Below are 20,277 nucleotides of genomic sequence, written 5' to 3'. Positions count from 1 at the left end.
GAACACTCCTCAGTTGGCTCTAGGCCAAACTATGAGATAAATTCATTACGAAGTAAATTTATTGTGTGAAAAACTAGAAGCTAAGAAGATGTGTGGCACTCAGCCATAGCCTTTGCCCCATACCAGAAAGGGCATCACATGAGCGGAGAGGCTGAGAGACTTGTGCACATGCAAAACACTTGTGCAGGGGGCAATAACCGAGTTGTCACTCCAGTTACGTTTTCAGTGAAGTCATAGGAAATATATCAACAGCTCTTCTGAGATTTTCTTCCTGCTGGATTGCTTTATCCGTATTACCATTAGAATCAACCAGGTTTTTTTCACTGCACTGGCACCCCAAAAGAGCAGAGGGCTCAAATGTGCTTCTCACTGTACAAACATGTACATAAAAAAGTACTGATCCCTGCCCCAGAAAGCTTACAATCTAGAAATAAGCTCCAGTTGGTTTTATTTCTGAGAAGGATGAACAAGGGGTAGCTTTGGGTCCAAGAATTAAATCTAGATCTTCCAGTATTCAGATTCTCCTTCAGCAATCCCAGATGTCAGTGACCAAGCGCCAATGCACACCATCCCCATGGACATGCCCACAGACCCCAATAACACAGCCCCAGAGAGACCCTGAGCACACAAGAAGCTGGAAAGTAACATTTCCCAAACTCTTCTGCTGGAGAACCTATTTCCACTTATACTCTTGAGCTGGCAATTTCAAGTACGATCTGTTGGTGCAGGGGGTTTTGCCTTACCAAAGCCTGCTCGATAAGAAGGCAGAAGAGAATGGCATTGCCCACTTCTCTGAGGCTCTGGAACACATCGGTCTTCAGCTCCGCATACTCAATGATGTCCTTCAGCTGATGGTGGAAAAACTCCAGGATTCCTTAAAAAACAAGGAAGGACAGTCAGAAAAGCGAGAGCAGAATCACCCTCCGAGAACTTGGACAAAAAGACAATCAGTGCTTGATACTTCCTTAATCACAAATTGCAAGTAAATGGATAGACGGAGACTGGCATTGGGGAGAACTAGCACGCAGTGTCTCATCCTGTTTTCAGTAACTCTTGGGAAATAGGGAGTAATTCATATGAAGTCCTTGGATTTCCTCATCAGAGGAAAAAAGATTCAAGACTCTAACAGATGTCTTGGTGCTGGCTCATGTATACCAGCCAGAGTTTCCCCATCCAGCTCAATAGCAGACTGCAGTCATGATGCAAAAAATCTCTGCATCAACTAAGCAGAGCTTTTGAAAAATATCAGTGAACCCACAATAACAAAAGCTTACAAAATCCTGAAAACAAACCAGAAGCTGACAGAAGACATTCCCTTATCAGCCATCCGTGTGCTCAAAGGGAAATTTCCAACAGGAGATTTCCTGGAAAAGTTTCCTATACAAGTTGCAGCGTCAATAGCAAAGCAGCTGAAAGCGTGTCTCAGCAAGCCTGGCTGCATGTTGCACTGGCATGTCAGGTGCCAAACCTTGTTTAATTACTAGCATGTGCCTGAGTAAATGCTGTGTACCAACACATGGGCGAGCTCTTGCTCAAGCATCTATCTGTAGCACCCACCTGGAGAGCCATATTCATGTCTCGGCAAGCGGCATATCTTGGGCATTACTTCAATCAGAGTCTTCACGTACTGGAGGATGGTGCCTTGGAGCTGTCAGAGACAAAGGGAGGTTAACGACGGCTTCTCCTGGTGTTGGTTTTGAAAGACGATGGCTGTGGATGGGTCCACATCCGACAGCACAGGATGAAACTTCAGCTGGAGTCTAAGAAGATCTTACTTAATTTGGATTTCACTCAAATATAAAATTCAGCCCAAGTGTATGGAGTTAAGAGTGCTTTTACAGCTTCCTCCCAAATAATAAATCACAGCTGCATGGATTTTCAACTTCAAAATACAGCTTGCTGTGTTTGCATTGTTTGCGGCTGAAATCCAAACAAGGCTCAGTCTTAGATCCAGCTGGACTTGTGCTCCTAACCCAAAAAGCATTTCACTAGAGCTGCTAAAGGAGTCATTCCCCAGCACAGGAAATGCTCCTTCCACCTGAGGAATGATCACTAGATACTCAGAGTTTAAAAAAGAATTTACATGCATGTAGAACAAGTTTCTGCAGATCTGATGTTTTGAACTAATATGGACAAGAGCAAAGTATATTTCTTAGTTAAAAGTGCTTGCTGTAATTTGGAGTTATACAGCTGCATCCTGTAGATACGATATACGGGATTATGCACTGAACACTGTTTAGCCAAACATAGAATCATAGAATCATAGAATCATTTTGGTTGGAAAAGACCTTCAAGATCATCAAGTCCAACCATTAACCATGCCCCCTAAACCATGCCCTGGAGTACCCTGTCCACTTGCTTTTTGAATACCTCCAGGGATGGTGACTCAACCACTTCCCTGGGCAGCCCATTCCAATGTTTGACAACCCTCTCAGTAAAAAAATTTTTCCTAATATCTAACCTAAATCTCCCTTGCCTCAACTTGAGGCCAATTCCTCTTGTCCTATCTCCGGACACCTGACAGAAGAGACCAGCACCCACCTCACTACAACCCCCTTTCAGGTAGTTGTAGAGAGCGATAAGGTCTCCCCTCAGCCTCCTCTTTTCTAGACTGAACAACCCCAGATCCCTCAGCTGCTCCTCATAAGACTTGTGCTCCAGGCCCCTCACCAACTTGGTTGCCCTTCTCTGGACACGCTCCAGCACCTCAATGTCTTTCCTGTAGTGAGGGGCCCAAATCTGAACATAAAATCTTTGTTCTGAATGCTGCCTGATCTTGCACACAGGTGCAGCATTTTCAGCTAAGTGACACAGATGACATCTCCAGTAACTATGGTGCTTTACAGTAGGGGAACTGGACATACACTTGAGATTTTCAGGTTTACATTGCTTTGTTAGACAAGTTGAAAATGACGCCATTGTAGTCAAAACAGAATTTAAATATTTATAATGAATGAAAATCATCTTTCCAGTAAAGCAGGGGTTTTAGTAGAAAAGCATGACCTGAAAAATTATACATTTTTGCACACTCCCTCCTCCCTTCTTAATGCTCAGTATTGTTAGTACCCTTAGGGAGCACATGGGATCATTTCCCTGCAGACATCACATTTCCCTTCTGAAAAAAAAGAGAGAACTAGAAAGCAGATAGGGCTATTGGCAGCCTGGCTTCAGAATACCTGACGGAAATGGACAGTATGGCTTGAATAAGGACTCACCTATAGTAGGAATTTTCCTATAAAGACTCAAAAAGTTGGTTTCATCAGTTTTGCTGCCTGCTCTCTCCCTTCCTGCAGCTCTCCAGGGGTATCACAAGGCGGTGAGACAGAGTGCTCCTGTGCTATTGCTGAGCACGAGCATGTGTCTTGAAGGTCTCCTGGACTGCAGCACAGGCAGTGCTGAGGGACCGTGAGTGCCATGTCCCACTCGATTACTTCCCAGTGGCTTTTAGCAAAGCAGCATGCCAACCCCACCACCCCCAGATGCAGGTGGCTGATCACAGTTAAGACGACGGTGGAAACACTCCCATCATCCCACAGGAATCAGGGGGATTCCTCAACAACAGTGAAAATCAGACCGTTAATACAAGTGTTTCAGTGTGGATCAAGGGACATGAAGGTGCCCAGCTGTGAACACTCTGAACCCAAAGCCCAGGCTGACTGTCCAACCTGCGCCTCTCAAGGCATCGAGGTTTCTCCATCGCCAGGGTTAGGCTCAGAATTACCAGACTCTTGACGATCTTCAACAGCTCTTCCATGACCACCGCGATGCCTTGATAGCCAAGAAGCCTGCAGATTGTCTTGAAATGAGGTGGCCCCACAAAATTGCGGTAGGAGCTATAGATGTGACTGTAGGCAATGTTGAGAGGCTGAGAAATTAGAAGCACAGTGACAGTTAGACAGCAGCATTTACCAGACCTGTAAGTAATTCTCTTATCACAGTATTATGTTCCATCACTTCAAATAATTTTTAAGGAAGAGAAGGAGAAATAATAATACCCATGAAAATTTCCATTTCTTCTACTTCTTGTGGCAAAGAGGAGATTGCTTTTCTTCCTACGTAGTCAGATATATTCTAATCTCAACACATTGTCATGTCACAAGGTTTGTTATCCTGCTATGTAGCAACACCACTTTCATTTCCAAGGTAATTTACTCTCCCATACATTCCCAGTCAATGATTTCAGGTCACTGGCCCTTTGCCTCTTCAAACCTAAATTCTGCTCTACTAAAACAAAAAGCATTCTATACAGGAAACCAGACAGATTTTTTTCTATGGGCACTTGCTTTAAATAACGCTTATTAAGAAAAGGAGGAACTGCAGTATCTGAGCTTAAGGGCAGTCAGAAGAGACACAGAAAAGATCCTTTTCGCATCCTGCAAAGCTCTACACCAGTCTCTGTACTTAACAAACATCCCCATGGGACTGTAAAAAGGGCAAGAATCTAACCCCGGTCTAGAGAGAATAGTACCCAGGGCTCTGGCCCCCCAACATTTTTAGCAGCAGAAAACAGAAAGTGATTTCCAGGAATGTACTTTATCTGTAGTCTTGGAAATGTGGAAATTGCTGCAATGTTTTATCACTGGAACATTTATAGGATCCATTTGGTGTGAGGGAAACAGAAGTAGGGGGAATTAATTCACTTGTGTGATCCGCAAAAACATACTGAAAATCCGATTTAGCATGCTTGGCTCCGGCTCTGCAATAGAAGTGTTGGCTTCATGACTCAGTCCAGCAGAGAAGGGCTGCAGTCTCTCCCCCATGACATCTATAACTGCAGCCTCAGTAAACAGCAAAAAAGCACATTCTTGAAAAGATTCTGGCATGTAGTGCCCCTTCCAGCAAAACACAGATAAACGCCTGGCTCATGCTTACCAAAAGATCTTTCTTAAACAAGGATAAGAAAACAAATTAAACTGTATCCCAAAGGCACTGTGCAAGGCTGACTTCACTTCTCGTGTGAATGCTGCATACTAGAGGCACACTGCATCCTCATGCAGCAGGGAGCTTCCTTCCCTGCAGATATTGCAGACCCCACTCTACGGGGATTCCCTTCCCTGCCAGTAATGGAGCCAAGGGAGCCGAGGGACCAATGCCTTGAAGAACTTAGGGTGAAAGGGAGCAAGTGCTGAAGCAGTAGAACAGGATAAAATGTTGTCTATCCTCCAACACTGCTGCTCCCAGCAATTGCAATACAGCCAGCTGAAGGCTTCAGCTGTCCTTCAACTCTGACTCACTTCCTCGAGATTTACTTTAACACTTCATTTGAGGTACTAATGAGTTACAAAGTGAAGTCACTTGCTAAGAATCGGAAAAGTATTTTCTTTTGCTCAGATACAGAATTTCAGCGGACTGATGTACTGATCGTGCTTTCGTAGACTTGTCAGTCGCTTTAATCAATTAATTAATAGTCCCTCATTTTGTTACAGCCCCACTGCTCTGGTCCAGCAGCTTATTGCCTACTATAATTCCTAGGTGCTCTTTGAAAGAGCTAGCAGAAAGAAGACACAGTTAGAAAGTTCCCTACTTTCTGTGAAATATAATTTCACCACCTGGTCCTGGCAGGTGAAAAAACCTCTTAATACCATTATGTACAGAAAGGCTACCTTGGAGGCTCTGTAGTGCATTCATTCACAATGAGCATGAACTTTCTCTCCCATCAAAACTAAAGAAAATGGCCCTCAGTAAGTATGGGCCAGAATTTAAAAATTATTTAGGCAGACAGAAGCCTACTTTCAAAGCTCCTTGGATGCTAACTCCTGGTAAGAGAATGGTATTTGAGCATCCTGCTTGGGCTTCTATCTGCATCCTTAGATAACCAAGTCTTTAAAAATCCATTTGGTGGAGACTGATCCAAAGCCACTAGATACGCACACTGACACACGTGAAAAACAGCAATAGTTTATGTTTTGAAAAGTGTGTCTGTTTAAACAGCAGGTAACGCCCAGCCCGGAACATTTGCCAAATGGCCAACACAATCACCCCAGAGGGAAGCCAGTAACCTGCCAGGGCCCCAGCCTGGCCACGCTCCCGCAGCGTTCTGTCACTGTAGCTTTTGCAATGCATCATTCCAGCCCCGGGCATCCCCAGAAAGTGCCGTGCTGCGGGGGTGATCCAGGCAGCCCCGAGGCGGCTCCTCGCACCTTCCTTCCATGCCTCCCCGTAGGCTCCTTTACCCTGTTATTTCCCCACGGTTAGCACACTGGTGGCTCGTCCAGACTAGTGGGGGGAAATAAATATCCCCATTTCAGTGGGCTCATGAATCCACACTCATTTCTGGAAGCCTCTTTGCTACTCCACGGCTAGGAGACAGGTCTTCTGTCTGCGCACGTGCCATGGTCCCCTGAGACGGGCTACCACTGGTACCCAGTTGTGGAGCAACTGGTCAGATTTTCCTTGTAAGAGGGCTGACATTTTGCTGTACAGGCAGCGAGTGGCCGGCCTCACAGCACTCCCTCGCCTCTCAGCGGGATAATGGGGCTGGAGAGCAGCTTTCAAGCAGGCTTTTCCCTCAAGTTGGGGTCTCGGCAATAAGCTTGATTGGGAGAAGACACATTTTAGGATGTGCATTGGCTGCAGAAGAGCAGGATGATTCATCCCTGCCTGTCTGCAAGATGAGGTAGGTTCATCAAGCTCTCCGCAGAGCCGCACAGCGCACTAGCAGCAGACTTGTGTCTAATAATAATACTCTGCCAGCAATTAAAAATATAGCTCCATTTAAGGGCGAGATACACAGCTTGGGGTAAAGATTGTAGGATGTAAAAAATGACACCAGTGGGTATTTTAAGACAAAACAGCTGAAGGTACAAGCTGGCTGCACAGCACGGCTCGCTCCCCCGCGCCGCGGTCGCTTCCACCTCCTCAGAGAGCCAGAGCAAAGCCCCGACCTCGCCACCTCTTGGGAGCAGCAGCTGCCGAAGACACTGCAGAGGTTTGCCCCACCTTTGGTTTGGGGCCAAATGGGCAGATTTTGGCTCCGGGAGGCTGGGAGTGCAGGCAGGCTGGGATGTGCACCGTGGGGTAGAATTCCCAGCGTCCCACAGAGCCCAGGTGTCCCACCCTGCACCCAGGTCTCAGGGATAGCGATCCGTACTTGGGAGCATGTGGGGAAAACCCCCACGTTGCTTTGGGAGCTCAGGAGATTACTAGGGATGCTCTGGAGCAGATTCAGCAGCAGATGAAGCAAAACAAAACCTAGTTGTCACTTCCATGTCTTTAAGCTTGTTGTTGGCCATCACCCAGACCTGTCTGAGCTCACCTGAGGGAAGGCAGGAAGAGTTTTGTCCGATAAAATAGATCAGAGAGAGAGATAGTAGACAGATAATACTGCCTGTGCCAGAACCCCCTTGGAAAAATGAAGAGCTAATGAAAGAGGAATATACTTAGAGACAAAAAAGGACTTGCACACAGCCCAAGACTAGTCCAGGCTCCCAGCCAACCCAACTTCAGTGCGACAGCCGAGATGGTGTCTTAGAAAGTGAAAAACAATTCTGACCAGAATTGTCAGAGGAGGGTCTCTAAGTCAAACAGCCTGAATATGGTCTGGTTCCTTCCCTGCCACAAGCAACCTTCACTCTCCCTATAAAGCTTTTACCATATTCAGCCGTATCAGCCGGTTGCTAAGACTTTCATGCAAAAAAATTACATCTTCCCCAGCTGGGATGGACAGGACATGTACAATGCAGCAGGCATGTTTATATACTGTATTGAGACTGTGTCTGTGTATATTCTGTGTCTCAGCATAATGCCTCACTATACCAACTACTGATTTTCAGGAACTGAATACACTGCTATTATTTACAACAAGCCAATAGCCATGGCAAGCCAGGTAGCACAGCCCACGCAGTTGGTTGGAGGGGATCAGCAGCCCCCGCTGCCAACACCTCCTGCAGCAACCACAGGTCCTTAACGCCTTTGTGCTGTTGCTGCAGACATAGCAGCAGAAAATAGAGCAGCTCCATCCCATTCACACACTGTAACTATTTTTACAAGCGCCAGCAGCATGCGCTGTCCTTCAGGTTACATCTGCCTGCACGCTTGTTAAAAAAGGGGGGGGCAAATTCAACCAGGGAAAGGGAAATGGATTTCCAGTGACTCTGGTGTGACCCTGGGCCCAGCAGTGCCAAGAAAAACAGAAGGACTCATGAAAATACATAAACGAAGCCCAATCTAAAGCATTTACAGTGCTAAGAAGAGGTGAATGAGCAGTAAGTAGTGGGTTGCTGGTAATTTTGCAGCTTCTTTGCCGGAGACTTGGCAACCTGCTGTGTTTTATAAGTGGCTGAATGACAGAAAATGGCTCAGTTTCTGCTGGCCACTGGAGCGCGCCTGCGGTTTGCATCCTATGATGAGTGAGCGGTCCCAGGCAGGGCCACAGCTGGGTCCAGCTGCAGATATGGGGAACACCAGTGCAGGAGCGGTCCTGGCGCTGACATGGCTTTGGCATCTTCTCATCCTGGGAAATGAGAATTTCAAGCTCATCACCAGTGTAAACTGGTGCAAGCTTGGTTTTGAGAGCAGGTAATGCCAACACCACTGAAAGCTTTGCTGCGGTTTCCTTTGAGCTGGCAGTATTGATCACAGCATGCAGAAAGGTCAGCAGGACTCTTTGCTGGCCTAAAACAACTATTTCTGTTTTCCTTGGTTTCCTCTCTTCCTGCTAACACATCTTATTTGTGAACAACTGGAAATTTAATTTTGAAGCACCTGTGAACACTGATAAACTCAACAACCCAAATGCTGTAAGAAAGTCATTCTCTCATGAAAGCATTACCACCTTGTGTAATCCACCTTTCTGAGGCACGGATTTGTATCCTCAACTCTCTCCCTGCAGGCAAGGATGTACTTTACTCACAGCATGGGACCAGCTAAGAGCTCTCTTTCCCCCTGCTCTTGTAAGGAGGACCAAGCCATGTGAAAGGCAGAAAGCCACCTGGGAGCACTTTCATTTCCATCACTGCCCGTAATTATTTTCCTCTCTGCTCCCAGTTTTCAGCTCGCTGGCAGCTGCAGCTCACTTGCAGAGACAGAAGGGAATACAGATCTTGGAAGACAAACCCAAAACATCCACAACTGCAAAACGTAAATCAAAAGCAAGGGTCACACGTATTCCCCAGGACTGTAATAGCCCCTCCTGATGAAGTTTGCATCATCTCATCACTGTTGATATTTAGAAGATCTTTGAAACGTTGCGAGCACCTTTCCAGTAGTGACATGGAATGAGTAACTCTGGACCCAGAACCAACATTTCTTCTGGGAAAGTTCCTCTCTCGAACACACTTTGGCTTCAGAGAGCAGCGAGTCACTTGTTCAGAGCCTCTCCTTACCAGGCCCAGTGCCACGTCTGTCCCCTCCTGGCCACAGACTCCAGCTGCTCCCCAAAACACCGCTGGCACTGGCTTTGCCTCTCCCTCCTGCCCTCTCACCAGACTGACAGGGGACATCCCGAGTTGTCTGTAAGGCAGAGGCATTCAAAGAAGAGCCTGTCTTAATCCCACAGGAGTTCAGCAGGACGTTGAGGTCTTTGAAAACCCAGTTCTGACTCCCATCACACACCTTAGAAAATATTAAAAAGCTAATGGACATTGCTGCAGCATCAGGGATGAAAATCTAGCTTTGGCTTAAATCAGTAGTTTAAATGTGCAAGAAATGATAGAATTAAAGACAAAACCCCTGAGTGCTAAACTATCAATGTGTACTGCAGGCCAGGATCCCGGATTTCATATCATGTGCCAACGTGTCTCTAACCACACACCCTGCTGGGGGGCTGTGATGATCTTGTTGGGGGACTGTGGATAGGGGGAAAAAAGAAAACCCCAACCAACCCAAACAAGCCAGCAAACAAGATTACCTGACTTGTTTTTTTCCTCCTCGGAGAGACATACTTCTCCCAGACAGAAGCTTTTAGGGATAACATTCCCAAATCGCTCGAAGATGACTGCCCATCCTTTCTTGTTGGTTGCTATGGTGAGAGATGACGGAGCCCCAGATGGGTATAATACGAGGCAGCGCACGGGGAAGGGATTTAGCAGAGGCAGGAGGGAGGCGAGCGGTGGGAAGAGGGGAAGGCGCTGCCCGGCCGTGGCCACACTGCTCACCAGCACCCACTGGCCACCGCGGACCTGCCCGGGGAGGTAAGCGGCTGCCCGCAGCTCTGGGAGGGCTCAGCGATGGGCGCGTGTGCTGTTCTGCTCTTCGTGTAAGAATGGTTAAAACAGTCGTTAGGATGAGCTGAGTCTTGAGTGAATTAAAGCAAAGCTAGTTATAGCAAAAGAGAGAGGAAGAAAAGAAACTGGTTCTATTGCATGTAGCTCTTGCTCAGAGCACTCGGCCAGTTGGGAGGGAGAACCCTGCAACAAGGCTCAGCCAGCACTTTGGGGATCTAAGGGAGTGATGTACTGAAGTGATTTGTGGCTGTTGCTGTACAGGAATTTGTTAGTGCTCAGTGTCTTATCTGGGGGAGAGCTTTGTACTTATTATTCATTTATTTGTATTTCCCTAAAAGCATTGATTTTATATTTCACCAACCTTCAGATTTCACATTTAAGATCCTAATATTACAGTGTGAGATGCTGCAGGAACAGAAAGAGTTTGTACTCTATTAAGCAACAAGTAAGGTACAGAAAATGCAGCAACAACTTAAACCAGTGAATTAATCATTATGCAGCTTTTTAAATGGCATTTAGGTGTAAAATCAAAGTATCTGTTGGCAGCTTCACAGGGCAAGTTGGAGCTAGTTTAATGATCAGTTTATGTTAATCACACTCGCAGTATCCTTTCTATTCCATGGGAAACAAAAAAAGCTAAAAAAGCTTCCTATGTAGACAACTAGTCAGAAAGAAGACATTTTTAAAAAAACACTAACTAGAGCATAAAGTATGCCCTATGTCCCAGCTGGTTTTTTTTAGTTATGAAGCAGGTGATACAGTAGTCTGGGCTCCATCAGGATTAATCTTTTGTAATTTTAACCATTTAAGGCCTAGCATCTAATCTAAGCTAGCCAGGCATAGTCCTGAGTTCAATCTAAGGGCCAGTAAAGCTGGTGGAAAGATTTCACTGATGTCGGTGGCCTTTGAGCCTGTACATGAATCGGGAAACTCAGCCTCCCCCTGCATCTGGTTTCAGGGTCACGATGAACATCGAAGTGCACAACATCACTTACACCAGTGCCACCGTCTCCTGGGCTATGAACAACCCCTGTCCAGAGAACTACTACCATGTCATGTACCGCCCCAACTGGAACAGCGTCTTCGCCGGCTATTTACGCCAAAACTTCCACCGTGAGGAACGAGTTCCTCACCCCCTCAGCTCCCTTGTCCTCCACCGACTCACGCCATCCACCATCTACGTCCTCTGCATCACGTGCAAGAACTCTTACCCCTCTGGCAACCACTGCACCACCTTCCACACTCTGGACAAAACCCCCCTGGTTTTCGGCAGCTCTAAGCATGAACCTACCACCTCCATGTGGATGGTGAGCAGCCTGCTGCTCCTCTGCTTCATTGCTCTCCTGGCCTACGGCTGCCTGCAGTTCTGGTCTGCACGGTGCCAGCGGGCTGCGAGGCTGAAGCATCCCGACACCAGCCCCGAAGAAGTGGGCGAAGGGAGCAGCTCACTGGAGAGGCCACTGAACGACGGACTGAGAGAGGAGCTTCTGGAAGTCCCCATGACCACTGTGCTAATGAGGAGCTCCAGTTTCAGGAGGGAGAGTCCGTATAGCTCCCCCCGCTGCTTTTTTTCCTATAAAACCAGCGACGATAAAAGGGCCATCTTGCCGCAGCATGGCCTTCAGTGAGAGCAAAATAAATGGAGACCCTGCTTAGAGGTTTAGTTCGTGCTGCTATTTCCCAGCTCTTGCCAAAAGGACTGTCTGTGTGTCCACGGGGACTGTTTTTCCCAGGGTAGAACATGAGGTGGGGACATTGCTCGCAGGGAGAAAGATTTTTGTCAAGTGAGAAAAATATTCCCATTTGCTGAGGGTTTTTTCAAAAGAAACCAAGTCAGCTCTCTGGGAACGGCCACGCTTGGCTGACTGTAGTGTGATTAGCTAATCTGCATCAGTGCTGTAGGTTCACTTCAGAGCCATCAATCAACATGCACAAGAAATAAACTCCACTCAAGTAGTTTCACACTTGAGTGATCCTCCACTAGCATCACCCCCCAAGCCCTCATAACGCCTGTATAAACAGTCATCACAGCCTGACAAAAGCTTTTTGTCAGTATTAAGTAGTCTATATTTGCACATACAACTATTTTAGTAATTCCCATTTTGAACTACAAATGGGACTCCTGAAATGGTACCTTCCTCGGGGAGGAGCACTGCTTTGGAGCTCCAACTTGCTCTCCTCCGCGCATTTAGATGGATGTGACTTGGTCTCAATGCCAACGCCAAGCACAGAGCAGTGTCAGCATCCCCTAACATAGGCATGTCACGGAGGAGAGTATGGGAAAGCAATAGCAAAACCACACTGAATATGCTTCTTGCATGGCTTTTTGGTTTCACACAGCAACATGACCTTGCACATTTGCACCTGCCGCCATTCTGTTAATGAACTAGTTCTTGCATTTCTTTCTTCCTAAATAAATATTTCCAACACCCACGCCTTCCGGCTGTTTTGGCTCACTTACTGACCTTGGATCCATAGAGGTAATATGGCTGAACATTGGCTGGCTTGTCCCGCTGGGGTTCCTGCGTGAACGGGATTGCTGTCCTCACAAACCTGCGGCAGGCATGGGAGATGGGGAGGAAAGCGGTCAGAGCCCAGTTAATTGTGCTGAGCACAGGTATGGCATGGTCCAGGATGAGCTGCAGTTGCAGACTAATTAGTAATTCATCACCCAAGCTACATGCACTGGAATGCAAATTCCTGCCCCGATCTATTGGTGGTGTAAACCATGTCAGTTTAACCTACCAAAGGTGGGGTTTCTTCTCATTTGGGGCAGGAAAGAAACCCATATTGAGCAACTACCACAGCTCTGCTGCTCAGTAAACCAATCCTCTGAATGAAACCAGCTCAGTTGCTTGCTATCACTGTCCAACTTTGTTGCTTGAATTTGTTACTAATATTTTCAAGGCCAAGGGGAGCTGGTGGGCTTTAACTTCATTTTAACTGTAACTGTTGCATCCCATAGAGGATGAAAACCTCACTGCAATGCATGTGAATTTTATGTGGCAGGTTTGACATTTTGGAAAGAAAAGCAGGGTCTCCAAGTGCCCCCTGCCTCGCTTTTTCTCTTCACCTGTTGGTGGATCCGTTGTAGCAGTAGTTGGGTAGAAAGTCAAAGTTGAGCTCCCAGAACACATGGAGGGTGATGCGCCCATAGGGCGCGGAGACGTTGTGGTTGGCCTCCCGGAACATGGCATCAAAGCTGTCCAAAGTCATGTGCTTGCACAGCAACCTGTGAGTCAGGCGATTTATTTCCAAGAGCCACTCCAGCTCCTGCAGCACATAAAGCAGCAGCAAATGCAACATATTACCAAGATGACAATAGAAACAGCTGATTTAATTGCCAGGGGAATGATTTTATATCCACACCCACACAGAACTTTCCAGGTGAGGATATAGCAAATGCTAAAGACATCAATTTAATTCAGTGGCTGAGACCAATTGCACTTCTACTCAAGGGGTCCCAGTCCAGTATCTCCTAAACCTGCAGGAAGCAAAATTAATTTGTTTCCCACTGAGCACTGGCTGGCTTTCACATCAGAATCCTTCAAAGGTGGAAACTGTTAATTTTACACTACTTGACTCTGACGTTCCTGTAATGTATCAAAGGCAGCAAATCTTGTACACACACACAAACGATGTCTCAGCCACCTTCATCCAATAGGGGGAATTAAAGTCAAGATTTCCTTCTCCCAGATCACAGGACTCTCTTATACGATCTCTGCAAAATCTAACTGCTGACTGTCACCTTATGATTTATGGAGATACTTAATGGTCCAATAATAATGCCATTAAAGCTGCATAAATAGAAATAGTAGAGACTCAGCAGCATAAAGGAGGATACATGGCTGGCTTAAACCTACTGTAGGTGGGACTTGAAGCAGAAGACAGTTGACTGTGTATCCATAGCAGTGTATTATTCTCTCTATTCATACTCTCAGTCAGTAACAGTTCTTACCACTATGGATGTCAGGTCCTCACTCTCAAAGCGGCTAATGGCCTGGTCTAACGATTTGTACATCGCTGCCGAGATACGCTGGGTAATGAGCCTGTTCAGGTCAATTGATCTACCCAGCAACTGGGAAAAGAAGAAACATATTTGCATGTTATATACAGGTGGAGAAAAGGTACTTTTTTTTTTTTTAACAGACACAAATTAAAACCAAATATCCAAGTCTGCTTAAATGTGAAAGTGGTGATGCAAACACCTTGGCTGACTTTACCATTACTTAAGAGGGAAGGAGGGAAATGTGGAGCGTAACTCATTTTCCCCTTGGGCCCCATGCCCTGAGTGCGGTGTGTCAGAAACAGGTTCAACCCTTCTCATTCCAGCACTGACCTTGATTGAGCCCAGCACTAGGATGTCAGCCACCAACAAAAGGATAATAGACCAAGAGTTATGAGTACTGGAGTCTACTGCTTGCACTGTACCTGGACATGCCTCTGCTTGAGCAGTGTTTCATAGCGGTTGGATGGTGGGTATGGAATAATCACCCCATAATTCTTACATTCAGCCCGGAAACGCTTGTCCAATAAAACACTGAAAAAGGGAAGCAGTGTCAGGAAAGAAAAGAAACACACACTATCAGCTCCCCTCTGGATTTTTTCCAGAGTTGTTTTCATCCTCCCTTTCATCTTGCTCTGAATGCCAAGAAATTTCCACACACTAATTACTCTGATTTCACTACTAAATCACAGAGCAGTGGTTGTTATCTGGGGACTGCCATGCTGTTGTCCATCATTCTTGACTTTTATGGCTAAAACATTCCAGAAGATAAAAGACTGTGCTGAAAGTTATCACTAGTGCCAGGTACTGGTGTGCTCCCTCCTTGAAGATCTGCTGTGGGAATATTTGGTTGGCAATGGTGATTGCTCTCCCTCTCTAAGGTCAAATGTGATCTAGAGACAAAACTCCTTGCAGAGTTACACCGAAGACTTGGTTCACCTTTAGGGCCACGGGAGGAGGACTCTCATTTGAGTTCATCCATGTTCTTTAAATGGTTAGAAGGAAATGTCACAGAGGGCCTATCTCCCCACAAGGGAGCAAGCAATTCTGCAGAAGTCTACAGTCAGCTGGTCTGATGTGTGACCTAAGATATTGAGTACCCTTCTGGCCATTACAAGTCCTGCTGCTTTACGAGGGTGAGGACAAGTTCATGTTCCTGTTTCTTAGAGATGGAAGGTTTCCACTCCTTATCTGCCTGGTACACAAACAGAAGTCAAGCAAGGACATGTCTTCAGTAGTCTCGGTTTGCTTTTCTGCTGCTCTCACAAATTGTACTCAGACAGCTACTTAGGATGCCGATTATTATTTTTTCACTTATAGCCATGTCTCTTTGCCACCATTAATTAATTTTCCCCATCTACACTGGTCTGACATGGACAGCCAGCTCTGTGGGACAGGGATGATCTATTTTGTTATGTCTACCTGCAGCAGCTACTCCCTGAGGGGAACCTTTTGGTTAACAGCAATTTGGATGCAGTGATATCATCACTCATCAGCAGCAGTCAGGTTCTCCTACCTGCCAGCCATTGCTTTATAATAGGCAAAGATCTGATCTGCCAGCTTGTACACAAATTGATCAAAGCACAAATTCACCTGGGGGAGAAAAAACAAAGACATCGTGAGGGTGTCAGCAGCACAGAGCAGCTTCTTCCTACGCAGGCAAGATCAATACAACTCAACACAGAGCTCTAATTTAATACATACATGTATGTCACACTATCTAAAAAACATACTGCAGTTCTCACATGCTGAAGGTAAGCAGAAAATTGCAGTTACGTTTCTCTCTTATAGTTTCTGCATGTTCTTACAGGTCCTGGTCCCCCATCCTCAATCATCCTTGCCTCTCAGGGATCTCTGGTTTCTCATTTTCCTTTGATGTCCGATAACCCTCTGCCCATCAGACAGCCCCTTCCTTGCCTCCAGTGTTTGACAGCCTTTGGCTTCCACTGTTCCCCATGGGTACAGCTGAGCTGAAGCCCTTAATCAGCAGAGCTTGTAACCTCTCTGGAAATTTTGATCTTTTAAAAACTTCTCAGTCTGATGGATATTTTTTTTCAGGAGATGCCTATAACATATTTACTGAACTGCTGGGTGGGGCTGTCAAACAGGGCAATGTGACCCCAGTGAGCTCCTTCCATACAATAAAGATGAAGAGAACTTACTTCAGCTTCAATTTCATCGTATAGGAACTGCTTTTTGAACTTGGTCAAGGCATAGTATGCACTGTCATTATAGAGGTCCAAGGGGTACAGTACGTACCTGAGGGCAAGAAGACAGATCATGTCTTAAATTAACTTTGGAGCATATCAGCATAAATGGCAGCCATTGCATGTGCCCTGCTCGGTGCAAAAAATAGCTTTTCTCTGACTTCAATCCTATCACCTCCATTCACTCCAGCCCCCCAAACACTCCTTCTCGCTCCTTGTGTCCTGCTGGAAGCAGCTAGAACAGATCTGGATTTGAGCTAACTGTGAATTGTTCAATCAACACTTGCTTCTCCTCTGCCCTTAAAAAAGCTTTCATCCTGCCCTCACTCCACAGAGTGCTTTGACAATGGCCGTAAAATGGAAAACAAAATTTTCCTAATGAGGAAGATATTATGAACATAATTATACATCTATTTTCCCTCCCATGTCGAAAAGACTGTTCATCACCAGCCTACCCTACTCCACAACAAAATCCCAAGCCCTAGAGCACGCATGGTCCCAACACAGCTCATCAACTCTTACTCCATCATGGAGGGTTCTTTGGTTTCCAGAATATGGTCCGTGAGGATCCAGGGCATGGACATTTCGATGGGGAACTGGATGCGGCGGCCCATGGTCAGCTCCAGGAAGAACTCTCGAAACCAGAGCTGGGACAGGTCACAGCACTGCTGCAGCGCTTCTGAAATGCAGAGGAGATCCCCCCGGCGGGAGGGCACCCGTGTTACCCCCACGGGGAAGGCAGCGAGGGAAGTGCACGAGAGGCAGCTGCTGCAGCCTCATATTGGACTGGTTTTGGGTATGGAACATTTTTCTAGGATGTCTCTGTTTTTAAACCCAGATCATGTCCATGCTGTCTGAGCACTTTGTAATGGAAGAAGAAAGAAGGGATCATTCCTTTTGCTCTAGAGCTCCAGGGAGAACATTTCAATGGCTCAGAGTTACTCAGGAAGATTTCTTTTGTGCCCAGTGGCTCAGAAGTTTGTCTGGGACAGAAGGAAAACTCCAGTCCTAGAAAATAAACTACCACCTGTGGCTCTTTGCTGTTGCTGACTCATTCCTGTTCACATAATGATTACTACCTAGAAACATGCCTGAATCAGGCAGAAGTAGGACATCTGGGAAAAATCAAGGAAGATCTTCTGTATAGGTCAATGAGGAACAAAGCTGATCTACCTTTGCCTTTCTGAGCATGCAAGAGTTGGATTCAAGCCTCCCCCTGCCATAACCTCACCACTGATGTTGAGAAGGTGGGTGAAGAAGAAGGACTGCTTGTGGAACTCCTCAATGGCCAAGACTATCGGCCCATCCAAGCTGCTCCTCAGAGTCTTCTTTGAGCCGCTCTTGTCTGCTATGAGGGACTCCAGCATGGTCCGCACCATGTAAAGCTTTGGAAGAAAGTTGACACGCAGTTACCACTCTCCAGTGAGACACCACCACACACAGCCATGGTGCTCTGCAACAAAAAATAACACTTCTCCCAGGTGGCTACTACTCTCTGCACCCATAAGCCACTATCTTTCTGAGCTAGAAATAATTACACCCCTAAAAAAGGAGGTTTTGGGAGCTATACAACAAATTAGACACCAAAGCAGCTTTTAACAAACAACAGTGTGAAGACTTTGTAGAACAGACCATGGAAACCGCTGCTAATCCACATGGCGGGAGACTCCTACATGGCTGTAAGACCACTAATTCCCTACACAGGAGATGGACATTTACATACCTGTGTACTTGATGGTCCTACTGCTCGTCGTGGGACTTTAATATCAAATCCACCTTTAGGATCCTTCTCACCTCTCAGGCAAGGATCATTTGGAGGTTCTCGACCTCCCTCCCAGTCACAGATTGTCTTCCGAATTGCCTGAAGGACACTGGAGTTGGTGAGAGAGGGAAAGTAGTGCTTAAGCTTGATTCTACTTCAGGATGAAAATACTCACTGCTGTGCACGTATGGGAGGAAAAGAATCTGAGGTGGGGACATACACTGTCGTTATTGGGGTAGTCATGCCCAAAAGTTACCTTGCAAAGAACTGCTGGCCAAGGTATGTTGGCTGGTTGTATACCCTGAGGTGTATGCAGGGCCACATGCTTATATAGTAGAAATGTGTTACACAAATAAATACGTGGGCTTTGCATTACATTCAAGAAGAACAGACTGACCTGATCAGAACGTTCTTCTTCTTCCTGACCGCCTGCCTGAGCGGCTCTCGCAGGGTCACCTGGGCAAAGTCCTGCAGGGCTGCATAGATAGTGTTGCGGATAGCTTGGTTAAAGACACTCTCCATCCGGCCCATCAGCACTTGCAGACCTTTGATCATGGCAATTACCTGAAGCAAAAATGAAAACCAGATGTATTTGCTATTTTTCCATTGTATGAAGAGGTCCATAAATCCAACATTAAGAGAATTTGGGACTAAATTAATTCTACTCAAGTAACTTAGGCCCAGTAATTAGGTAGCTAATTTTTTTGATGGTAGCTGCTTTACAGATCAAAGGCAGCCGAGGAGAGCATTTACACCACTAGTTTCTTGCAAATGGCCCCTGTCCCTAGGCAGGCTCTGTTTCCACTCCTGATCTCCTGATATCTTTAATAACACACAATCCCAGGAAACTGTGCAAGCTCCACACGTGGGTGCAGCTCCGTGGCTTGCACAGACCTGCATCCACCCCAGGGCACAGTCTTCCTTGGACAAGGGTACAGTGACAATTCTCAGGAGGGAGTGAGCCACAAAAATGAAGGCAATATTCAAACACCTTGGACTGTGTAAGGCAAGATGAAGGTGTGAGGGCCTCGGCCTCCCACAGCCACAGTCCACAGACAGCTGGACTGAGAGTTGATGGGTCATGGGGACTGGCTGAGGATCTCTTGTGTTTGCACCGCGCCTGAATGTAGCTCCTGATCTTGCTTCAGATCACACTGCTCTGCAAGCCCACACCTTTTTTTTTTTTTTCAGGAGCCCTGAACCCCCTTTTCAGGTCAGGAGAGGCTTAATACAGCAATATTAAGAAAACATAAGGATTCACCTCTGTGTTTCTCCAGCACACAAACACAGCATAAGAAAAGCAGGATCAGGAAAAAGAGAGGAGAACTGCTCTCGTCATGCATTGGTGCAGTGTTCCTATCCCAGCAGGATTCCCTAAGAACTTAATTTGCCCCTTAGTTCTGGGCAAATTAAGGGCCACAGGGATGTGGGAACCCTTAATCCCTTAACGTGGGTCACAGGGATGAGGAACCGGCTAAGTACGGTGAGATGCCCTTCCCTCCTCTTCCCCTGGCCTGAGGAACATGGGACGGGAAACCAGCCCTGGCTGGTTCCTACTCTTGTGCAGTTGGCACCCACCTCCACAAAGGCAAACTTCTCTTCACTGGTGTAGTTGTAGCGGGTGGCTCTCTCATATTCTTCTGCTGTTCCTGGGCAATCCTTGTTACAGAATTTATCTGTGGGATGAACCAGCTTCCAAGAGTACTAGAAGATGGAAAGAGACATTGTCAACATTCCAATGAGTAAGAAGCCAGGCTGGAAAGACTGAAGAGGGCCCTATGCCAGGAAAATGCTCCCTAGACATTACTAAAGTTGTTTGACATTCCTTTGGAAGCAGAATTTGTGCTTCTTCCTGGCTTTATCATCACCGTACTGAATATTGTTTTTGTTTATTTGGGAGGTTGCCAGTCATATTGGGCTGTTGACATCCATGGACTTGTGTTGAGATGTGGTCGAAATTTTCCAAATTAAGAATTTCCATCATCATTTGAATTAGTTTCAGTAGCTCAAGACCCAGACTCATCCCAAACAGCTTTCAGTACTTAACCGAGATGTTCAGGCTAGGAGAACAGTCACCCAGTCCCCCTCTAACATTGGTGGGGACATCTGCAAAGGGCAGTTCAGGTCCAGGGTGAGATG

The 20,277-nt window shown here is 46.4% G+C and overlaps 2 protein-coding genes across 3 annotated transcripts in view; one reads left to right on the top strand and one right to left on the bottom strand.

The window, feature by feature from the left end:
- CYFIP2 (cytoplasmic FMR1 interacting protein 2) overlaps positions 1 to 20,277 on the bottom strand; it is a 56,711-nt gene that overhangs the window by 12,710 nt on the left and 23,724 nt on the right. For both annotated transcript variants that reach the window (XM_052816377.1, XM_052816379.1), the window contains exons 13-26: positions 19,717 to 19,842; positions 18,536 to 18,702; positions 18,100 to 18,247; positions 17,608 to 17,761; positions 16,899 to 17,055; positions 16,332 to 16,428; positions 15,686 to 15,762; positions 14,595 to 14,703; positions 14,122 to 14,241; positions 13,237 to 13,436; positions 12,629 to 12,716; positions 3,722 to 3,865; positions 1,558 to 1,648; positions 744 to 874 (exon numbers count right to left, since the gene is read on the bottom strand). In XM_052816377.1, the coding sequence (XP_052672337.1) occupies positions 744 to 874; positions 1,558 to 1,648; positions 3,722 to 3,865; positions 12,629 to 12,716; positions 13,237 to 13,436; positions 14,122 to 14,241; positions 14,595 to 14,703; positions 15,686 to 15,762; positions 16,332 to 16,428; positions 16,899 to 17,055; positions 17,608 to 17,761; positions 18,100 to 18,247; positions 18,536 to 18,702; positions 19,717 to 19,842 (1,809 nt within the window). The remainder of the gene's footprint in view (positions 1 to 743; positions 875 to 1,557; positions 1,649 to 3,721; positions 3,866 to 12,628; positions 12,717 to 13,236; positions 13,437 to 14,121; positions 14,242 to 14,594; positions 14,704 to 15,685; positions 15,763 to 16,331; positions 16,429 to 16,898; positions 17,056 to 17,607; positions 17,762 to 18,099; positions 18,248 to 18,535; positions 18,703 to 19,716; positions 19,843 to 20,277) is intronic.
- Positions 9,814 to 12,596, top strand: FNDC9 (fibronectin type III domain containing 9). Its single transcript, XM_052816380.1, has 2 exons — positions 9,814 to 10,130; positions 11,122 to 12,596. Exons 1-2 carry the CDS (start codon positions 9,931 to 9,933, stop codon positions 11,789 to 11,791), a joined length of 870 nt encoding a protein of 289 aa, XP_052672340.1. The 5' UTR covers positions 9,814 to 9,930; the 3' UTR covers positions 11,792 to 12,596.

Source organism: Harpia harpyja, chromosome 20 (assembly GCF_026419915.1).
Source record: "Harpia harpyja isolate bHarHar1 chromosome 20, bHarHar1 primary haplotype, whole genome shotgun sequence".
NCBI lineage: Eukaryota > Metazoa > Chordata > Aves > Accipitriformes > Accipitridae > Harpia > Harpia harpyja.
Note: the sequence above shows the minus strand (reverse complement) of the source record. Positions and strands in the feature narration are given on the sequence as shown.